Raw genomic sequence first — 10,000 nt, forward strand, 5'->3', positions numbered from 1 at the left:
ATTTATGATCAGAGCTGTGACTGAGGATCCACCCAGAAATTACACAGATTTAACATGTGATCTGCACATTCCTTACACAATGCTCATAGAAGGCTGTACACACACACACACACACACACACACACACACACACTCGCTGACCTCTGAGTCTTATGTGTTTTGTCTTCATTAGAAAATAAGGACAAAATGTCATTTTGTAGTGAGTGTTCACTTGTTAAAGGTCTCAGCTTTATAACTGTGGAGCTGCTGAGGTCACAGATCAGAAAGTGCTGGTTAATGCTCTGTACCAGAAGCTATGACAGTAGAACAGGTTTACATTAATGCTCTTGTTTCTATAGCAACAGCTCATTCACAGGGGCATGTACGGCGGATTACATTCACATAAACAGATTAAAAAAGCTTTCATAGCTCCCCTCTAACGGTGCTTGGTGATTTCAACCTCCCCTCTGACAAGCTTCAATCTTCTTCCCTCCCGACTCATTCACCCTGACGCTCAACAGCTACGTCCCCACACACAAAGGAGACAATGTCCTGGACCTGGTTTTCACCCGTCCTTCTCCTGCTACAGACGTGACTGCTACCCCACTACACGTCTCCGCTCATCACCTGGTATCCTTCACCATCACTCTCCCTATCCTACCTAAAACTACCTCTCACCCCCTCGCTCTTACCCGCTGCAACCTTCACTCTGTCTTCCCCTCCACACACACACCGTGAACACACACACACCGTGAACACACACACACCGTGAACACACACACACCGTGAACACACACACACCGTGAACACACACCCGGAGCAGTGGGCAGCCATTTATGCTGCGGCGCCCGGGGAGCAGTTGAAGGGGTTCGGTGCCTTGCTCAAGGGCACCTCAGTCGTGGTCAGCCTGAGACTCGAACCCACAACCTTAGGGTTAGGAGTCAGACTCTCTAACCATTAGGCCACGACTTCCTTCCTTATTTTTTTAATAAAAATGGTGCATGGTGGTTCATGCTGTTGTGACCACATGAGATGTTATAAATTAAACAGCGTGACATTTTCTTAAAATCACTGATGCTGAGTCACTTCAGAGGTCCATATGAATCATGACTCATTCTCCCTAAAGGACAATCAGTGTGTTTTACATCTGCAGTCTTCATTCCTGACAATTTGTCAAAATGCTTCTTTATGTGTTGGAACTGAGGGTTAAAGTCCATCATTAAATAGATATTAAAAATGGTGATCTTAGGAGCTTTTGTCCACTTTCCCAACACTGTAGTGATGCAGTTAAAAGTAGTTCCAGTTACTTTAGACTTTCCTGAAGGTTTTGTGGAATCCATACACCATCAGAGACTCATGACTCCTGAATCCTTCCCTCAGAACAAGTCGTTCTATCTCTAAAAGACTCGAACACGTTTATAAATATATAATCTATATTAAAGGTTTAATGAAGTTTAGGAGCAGATCTCAAGTTTGGAGTGAATAGATTCTCTGTTCTTATAATATTGTTAATAAATACTTTATTATGTGCCTGTAGTTCACTGGTAGTCGTGTTGTGATGGTGCAGACAGTGAAAAGCTCGTCATGTGTTTAACAGAGTGAGTGAACCATGATGTTTTAACCTCACTGCTCTAGTTGGGGTTAAATGCAGTTCATAAAACTCACCACAAGGAGGCAGAAACCTTCAGGAGTTACTGTCACATGCTGCCTAAATGCTCAGACTTCATGATTTCAGGAATGCAGTTGTTCCTGATCTCAGAGTTGGTGAGTCATTTCTGTGTCCTGGTGAATTGAGTGTCATCTTCACTGTCTGTGTTGTCAGGGATGTGTGATGGTCTCCACCTTTGTTGGCTTACTCGGACATTCTCCAGAACAAACCAGTAAAATTCTTTGTTAGCTGGAAGACCATAAAATAATAAAAGCATTGAGGGACATCGTGCTGCATTCCTCCTGTTAATACATCACCAGCACAAAGGTCTTGAGCAGATAACCGAGCTCTGTGTTCTGTACACACACTCATGTGATCAGAACCTGAACCTGGGTGGATCTGATCTTCATCTGGACACGATGGAGAAAACGGAGCACACAGGAAGTGAATATTTGGACTAAAGAGTTTTTATGTTAATTTCCTGATGTTTTAAATCTAAAGTAACGCCAAGACAATTCTTAATGATCAATAAAATGGAAAATTGTTTGGTACGACTAAATGTTAAAGGTTTCTTGGCCAATATATCACAGTATAAATCGTAAATAAGGGCTTAAGTATATTTATTATATTTATTTATTACATTATTGAAACGCTTTCATCTTTAAGATTCTTGTCTTATTTCAAGAGAAAACTGCAATTTAAAGATGTTTTTTTTTTTGCTTTAAATTCAACTCATGAACTAGCAGAATAACTTCTGTAGTGAAATTCCAGTCCTCCTTCCTGAACCTCTAATTGGCTGAAAAACATGAGTGACAGGAAGGACAGCTCATTGTCTCCGCCCCCTCAGCCATGTGACTGTGTCTCAGCCCCCAGTGTCGCCTCCCACTGAGCTCCAGTACAGAAGCTGGGTATCTTTCTCAGTGTGTGTGTTAGTTATATAAGGCTCTGTATAAGGATTTATTTTGTTCTTTCTGACTGGAGAGGGAAAACACACACACACACACACACACACACACACACTCACACTCACACACACACACACACACACACACAATGGAGGTTTCTGTGCTGGTGCCAGAGCAGGTCAGTGAACGTTTCTTCATTTCAGCTCAGTGTCACATCTCACACACACCCAAACACTGTCTACTGGATTACAACTTTGCTTCGATATGTTTGGAAATATTCATGTGTGTGTAAGTGTGTGTGTGTGTTTGTGTGTGTGTGTTACTACTTTACTTACTGTGTGCATTCATGACTATGAACAGAATGTCATTTTCTTTTTGTGCAACTGAAGATATGCAGTGAGAATGAGATGGTTTCTCCTAACCACTGTGTGTGTGTGTGTGTGTGTGTTTTATCAGTGTGGGTGTGTATGATTCATTGCATTGTATGTCTAATGTACTGAATATTAGATCATATGTGACACATGCGTCTGCATGAGCGAGTGAAAAGAATCTGTTCTGCTCTGTGTTCTAATGTCCAGGTAACAACTTGTTCTGTGTTCTATTGATTTTAAACCTGTTTTACATTAAAACTCTGAAGATGAAAAAAGATGAAAGAGAAATAAGCTTTAGAGAGGGGCAGCTGTGAGGGTGTGTGTGAGGGTGTGTGTGAGGGTGTGTGTGTGAGGGTGTGTGTGTGAGGGTGTGTGTGTGAGGGTGTGTGTGTGAGGGTGTGTGTGTGAGGGTGTGTGTGTGTGAGGGGGTGTGTGTGAGGGGGTGTGTGTGAGGGGGTGTGTGTGAGGGGGTGTGTGTGAGGGGGTGTGTGTGAGGGGGTGTGTGTGAGGGGGTGTGTGTGAGGGGGTGTGTGTGAGCGTGTGGGCGTGTGTGAGCGTGTGGGCGTGTGTGAGCGTGTGTGGGCGTGTGGGCGTGTGTGGGTGTGTGGGTGGGTGTGTGGGCGTGTGAGCGTGGGTGTGTGAGGGTGTGGGTGTGTGTGAGGGTGTGTGTGTGTGAGGGTGTGGGTGTGTGTGAGGGTGTGTGTGTGTGTGTGAGCGTGTGCGTGTGTGTGAGGGCCTGTGTGTGTGTGTGTGAGGGCGGATGTGGGTGTGTGAGGGTGTGTGTGTGTGAGGGTGTGTGTGGGTGTGTGTGTGTGTGTGAGGGCGGGTGTGAGGGTGTGTGAGGGTGTGTGGGTGTGTGAGGGTGTGTGTGTGTGAGGGTGTGTGTGTGTGAGGGTGTGTGTGTGTGTGGGTGTATGTGTGTGTGTGTGTGTGTGTGTGTGTGTGTGAGGGCGGGTGTGTGTGGGTGTGTGTGTGGGTGTGTGTGTGAGGGTGTGTGTGTGTGAGGGCGGGTGTGAGGGTGTGTGGGTGTGTGAGGGTGTGTGTGTGTGAGGGGGTGTGTGTGTGTGAGGGTGTGTGTGTGTGTGAGGGTGTGTGTGTGTGTGAGGGTGTGTGTGTGTGAGGGTGTGTGTGTGTGAGGGTGTGTGTGTGTGTGTGTGGGTGTATGTGTGTGTGTGTGTGTGTGTGTGTGTGAGGGCGGGTGTGAGGGTGTGTGGGTGTGTGAGGGTGTGTGTGTGTGAGGGTGTGTGTGTGTGTGTGTGTGTGTGTGTAATCTTATATATAAGTGAATGTTCTACTATAAGTGCTGTATTCTCCCACTGATCTTACTTCAGTCTGATATGAAGAAGGCAGCAGTGTGATGTGATGTAATGAAGCATTATAACAGGTCGTGATATGATTGTGATCCCTTCGTCCTGTCACGACTCACCTCACTGTTCACTTTACAGTAAACTGTCATTTAGTTTTATCTGTAAATTCATAAACATCAGGATTGTTCAGTCGTTATCAGATTTGTGATTAGAGCTGAACGAAGACGTGATTGTAAATCTTTACTCCTGTAACTCTCAGTCCACAGTTAAGACCTCTCTTAAGGCTTCATACAGGCTTCATACAGGCTTCATACCTACATCATTCACATTTCATACAGGCTTTATACACACTTCATACACTCTTCATACAGGCTTCATACACATTTCATGCACACTTCATAACGCACTGGGGTGAGCTGAGCTGAGGTGGGGTGAGCTGAGCTGAGGTGGGGGTGAGGTGGGCTGAGGTGGGGGTGAGGTGGGGTGAGGTGGGGTGAGGTGGGGGTGAGGTGGGGTGAGGTGGGGTGGGGTGAGCTGAGGTGGGGTGAGCTGGGGTGGGGTGGGGTGGGGTGAGCTGAGGCACTGACCCTCAGGAACCTTTTTTATGTTTCTGATTTAAGTGATGAGGAAACAGCAGCATTTTCCACCTGTTTTTATGCAAATATTCATCTTTTTTGTAATCCAAATGCAAATGAAGAGAATAAACCAGTTCTAAAGTGGAGCTTTAATAGACAATGATGTGTGTGTGTGTGTGATGTATGGTGGATATGTCTATATGTGGTGTGTGTGTGTGTGTGTGTGTGTGTGTGTGATGTATGGTGGATATGTCTATATGTGGTGTGTGTGTGTGATGTATGGTGGATATGTCTATATGTGGTGTGTGTGTGTGTGTGTGTTTCAGTCTATAAAACTCTGGTTCCCTCAGGAGCAGTAAACCATGAGGTTCTTCACTCAGCTCTGTTTGTGGTGTTTGTAGGCGTATCATTAATACTCAGTCAGAGCAGCTCTACATGATGATGGAGGCATCTTCATCCTGCAGAGCAGCTCTACATGATGATGGAGGGATCTTCATCCTGCTCTTGTCAAAGCTCCTTAACTTCAGCACAGAGTTCTGTGAATAGAGCCACTGGTCTGACGTCTAACTGTGTCACAGTGTGTGGTGTGTTAGTGTTTATCCACTAAATAAACAAAATGCCAACATATTTGTGTAAAATTTCCATACAGATATGTTTCTGTCTCTTCCTTGTAAAGACACTGTGGAGGAAGAGGAAATGTTTGTCTCCATCCGAGGTGCTGGAGTTTGTGCAAATGTTAGTATTTTGTCTGAAACGTGTGATTTATGTTACAGGACTGTGGTGTAAATACACGACTGTGGTGTAAATACACGACTGTGGTGTAAATACACGACTGTGGTGTAAATACACGACTGTGGTGTAAATACACGACTGTGGTGTAAATACACGACTGTGGTGTAAATACACACAGGTTTGTAAATTATATCAGAGCTGCTTTATTAAAACTGTTTAATGGCTTGATAACGTTTTTTTTTTTTTTAAGGCTGATTTCTGATTATTCTTCATGTAGAAATGTTAGACGTTATATACGGCCGTGTTTTTACAGCAGCTGACTTAGTGCTTAAAAACTGCTGAAACCCTTCAGGATGTTCATGTGAGCTTTATTACAACCAACACACTGATAGAAAGAAGGAAATAAAATGAATAAAAATCTGCTGATTTTAGTTGCTGGTGAAACTGAACATGTTCAATTTGATCTTATTATAAATGACATTTTACTCATGAGCCAAATCTCTAAGATCATCAACTTATTTAATACAGTAGAGTTTTGAGTAGAAAAGTGTAAAGACAATGACTGAGTGAGTGTGAGAGCGTGAGTGTGAGAACGTGAGTGTGAGAGCGTGAGTGTGAGAGAGTGTGAGTGAGTGAGAGTCAGTGTGAGTGTGAGTGAGTGTGAGTCAGTGTGAGAGCGTGAGTGTGAGAGCGTGAGTGTGAGAGCGTGAGTGAGAGCGTGAGTGAGAGCGTGAGTGTGAGAGAGTGTGAGTGAGTGAGAGTCAGTGTGAGTGTGAGTGAGTGTGAGTCAGTGTGAGAGCGTGAGTGTGAGAGCGTGAGTGTGAGAGCGTGAGTGTGAGAGCGTGAGTGAGAGCGTGAGTGAGAGCGTGAGTGAGAGCGTGAGTGAGAGCGTGAGTGTGAGAGCGTGAGTGTGAGAGCGTGTGAGTGAGTGAGAGTGTGAGAGTGAGTGTGAGAGAGTGTGTGTGAGAGAGTGAGTGTGAGTGTGTGTGTGAGTGTGTGTGAGAGTGAGTGTGAGAGTGAGTGTGTGAGAGAGTGAGTGTGTGTGAGAGTGAGTGTGCGAGAGTGAGTGTGAGTGAGTGTGAGTGAGTGAGTGAGTGAGTGTGAGTGAGTGTGAGTGAGTGTGAGTGAGTGTGAGTGAGTGTGAGTGAGTGTGAGTGAGTGAGTGAGTGTGAGTGAGTGAGTGTGAGTGAGTGTGAGTGAGTGTGAGTGAGTGAGTGAGTGTGAGTGAGTGAGTGAGTGTGAGTGTGTGAGTGTGTGAGTGAGTGTGAGTGAGTGAGTGTGAGTGAGTGAGTGTGATGAAGGAATCAGTGACAAGAAACTTTATAGCAAACAGCAGCTGATTTTAGTCCCGTGGACATTCCTCAGGTTTGTTGTCATGGTAACTTAACGTTCATCGCAGTAAAGACGCCCACTGCAGAGCTGGAAGATCTGCTCATCTTCAGTCTCCACTGAATCTTCCTGAAGTGACCGAGTCAGAGTCCGAGGAAGTGATGAAGATGAAGTAGAACAAAGTGTCAGTAAATACATGAAGCTTATTTATGACGTCTAAACCTGCAGAGAATTTAGCACATGATGAAGATGCTTGACTTCAGCCATTAGACCTTAATTTGCTGCTCTTTATCAGCTCTTGTGCAAATAACAGCTGAGGTGTTCAAACTGTTTTAGATGTTCAGGGTCTGTGGGGTGTTGAGTCCAGAGTTCTGTCTGAAGCCCTCAGCCCACACCCTTCATCTTCTCCTTCTTCTCCTTCTTCTTCTCCTTCTTCTTCTTCTTCTTCTTCTTCTTCTTCTCCTTCTTCTTCTTTGCCTTCTTCTTCTCCTCCTCCTTCTTCTTCTTCTTCTTCTTCTTCTTCTTCTTTGCCTTCTTCTTCTTCTTCTTCCTCTTCTTCTTCCACATTCAATAGCAGAATGTTCTAGACTCTTAAGGAGAAGTGTTTTGTACACCCTGAGGAGGAACTATCTGGTCTTCTAGTAAAAAGGAAGTTTCAGGCTTTACAGACTTTGGTGTTGCTGCATGTGTGAACATGACTGTAAAAGTGAAAGATCATGAATATTGTCATGAAGAACAGTTAAACTGTGTGAAGCTTCATGCGAATAAAAGTAAGAACCAGCAGGAGCCACAACTCACGAGTGAAAGTTGTCTTATCAAATCAAATTTTATTTGTCACACACACACACACACACTCACACACACACACACACACACACACACACACACACACACACGTACAGAGTAACGACATGCAGTGAAACGCTTTTTACGTCTGTCCGGTATTCAAGCATAAAAAGATAGATGTGTATAGTAGATATTGGCAGTACAAATTAAAAAGATTTAGTGATTGTCCTTAAAGTGTCCATGTGCAGTCTGGTGTGGTGTAAAGTGTATAAAGTCCAGTGTTAGTGTCATAGTGCAAAAAAAGTTGTGCAGAAAAACGTGAGGATGCAGGAAGGAGGTCCAGTACTAGATTCTGGGTCCAGTACTAGATTCTGGGTCCAGTACTAGATTCTGGGTCCAGTACTAGATTCTGGGTTCAGTACTAGATCCTTCTGTCACTGTGTATAAAATAAATAATGGACAGATTTGATCTGTTAGTGTTTAGTGAGGACCACGTTAGCGGTTGAGAAACAGCGGTTCTGAAATAAAAAGCTAATCATCAGAACATTCAGAACATTCGCTCCTGATCTCAGTGGAGTTTAAGAGCCACAGTCTCGAGTGATGTCTCATCATCAGGACCATGTTATAGTTTGTTGTTAACACTGCAGTCTGACGTTAAACCATCAAGTCTAGTGAGAATCTGTCAAAGTTCAGTGCGTTTTTTCTTGAAATAAAGATGCTGCAGTTTTTCACACAGTGTGTTTGTGGAAACTGTAAATATTCTGCAACAGCAAAAATGTAGAAGTTGTGCTACACATCTTTAGTGCGTTCAGACTGTGGGCTCCTTTTAGTTTAGAGTTAATGTGTTAAGTGACTGTTAGCAGGTTAAATATTATATACAGTATGTTTATTATTGTCATTATTACAGTGTAATAAAGTGTAGATTATTTAACCAGAAAAACTCAGAAAAACTCCATTATACAGGTTTATAACTCAGAAAGCTTTCAAGCTACATGTACAGTAGTGTATCTGCACCAAACTCGGCCAAAACAAAACAAGCAAAATCAAACTTTACCATAAAATGGACATGTGACATATCAACACACTCAGGACAATGAGGGGGTGTGTTATGGTAAAGTAATCCAGAGTGTGTGATGTGAACAAAAAAGATTAAAAAGAGTGTGTGAGGTTTTTGTTTTTTCCACACACACTGAACCCATTTTATGCCCGAGGTTTATATCTGACAGACTTGAAGATAGGATCGAGCTGGATAAGAAATCAGAAATGTTCTCTGAAAAATTAAAACATTCAGCTTTTAAAAAAAAATTAGTTATTAAAACATCACAGAAACATGATCTTTATTCTGATCTCAGACATGTTGTAGACCAGGTAGACAAGTTCAGGGCAGTGACATCATCATGTACTCAGGATGGGGCTTATTCTCCTCCATCTCTCTCCACATTCAGTGTCGTTTCTGTGTTTTCTCACTGAGAGACTCAGTGTATCAGTAATGACCTCACAAAGTCTTAGAAACAAACATTACGACTGTTTTAGCCCAAAGATAACACTTTACTATTAGGTTCACAAATAATGCTATTATTTATAATTAATAAACACTTTAATATTTAACTCACAGTGAAATGACTAATTATGAGCTTTAACAGATTAAATATTTTTTTGCATTATAAAGAGTGTGTGTGTGTGTGGTGTGTGTGTGTGCGTGGTGTGTGTGCGCATGGTGTGTGTGTGTGCGCGCGCGCGCGTGTGTGTGTGTGTGTGCGCGTGTGGTGTGCGTGTGGTGTGCGTGTGTGTGCGCGTGTGCGCATGTGGTGTGTGTGTGCGCGTGTGTGTGCGCGTGTGTGTGCGCGTGTGTGTGCGCGTGTGGTGTGTGTGTGGTGTGTGTGTGGTGTGTGTGTGGTGTGTGTGTGGTGTGTGTGTGTGTGTGTGTGTGTGTGTGTGTGTGTGTGAGGAGAGAGCAGGTTCAGTCTGATCTTCATGCTGTGATGATGTTTGATGGTTGCAGTGCTCTGGCCCGGAGGTTGAGTGTTAGTCATGACGCAGCAGGACGTCCCCACAGCCAGCACACTGCACCTGGTGGCCTCAGACATGACCGACATCATAGAGAACCTGGACACACGTGAGCTGGACATTGGAGATGGAGAGGACATGTTTGATGGTCCAGGAGAGAACAGTGCAGGTGAGAGAGGAAAAAACAAGCCTCTGATCAGGACAGTCAGTGTTATTGTACATTTACACATGAGGTTAATCCAGTTCACAGATCTGGAGTTTTCTTTCATATTAATTCAGCATTATTAAGGTTTCTGCTGATTTGTTGTTGTTGTAGAATCTCGAGTGTTGTTTTCTCTGATCTACAAGACGATGGGATTTA

At 43.8% G+C, this 10,000-nt stretch overlaps 1 protein-coding gene across 3 annotated transcripts in view; it reads left to right on the forward strand.

The window, feature by feature from the left end:
* The window catches only part of pld1b (phospholipase D1b), a 29,485-nt gene that overhangs the window by 5,598 nt on the left and 13,887 nt on the right, over window positions 1–10,000 (forward strand). For 2 of the 3 annotated variants that reach the window (XM_060861374.1, XM_060861372.1), the window contains 2 exons: window positions 9,635–9,808; window positions 9,956–10,000. The exon at window positions 9,956–10,000 is cut by the window's right edge and continues 122 nt beyond it. In XM_060861374.1, the coding sequence (XP_060717357.1) occupies window positions 9,664–9,808; window positions 9,956–10,000 (190 nt within the window). In that variant the 5' untranslated portion in view covers window positions 9,635–9,663. Of the gene's footprint in view, window positions 1–2,550; window positions 2,711–9,634; window positions 9,809–9,955 lie in introns of those variants that run through there. The other variant, XM_060861373.1, reaches the window with a different exon arrangement.

The sequence above is a fragment of the Tachysurus vachellii genome, chromosome 25 (genome assembly GCF_030014155.1).
Source record: "Tachysurus vachellii isolate PV-2020 chromosome 25, HZAU_Pvac_v1, whole genome shotgun sequence".
Classification (NCBI taxonomy): Eukaryota; Metazoa; Chordata; class Actinopteri; order Siluriformes; family Bagridae; genus Tachysurus; species Tachysurus vachellii.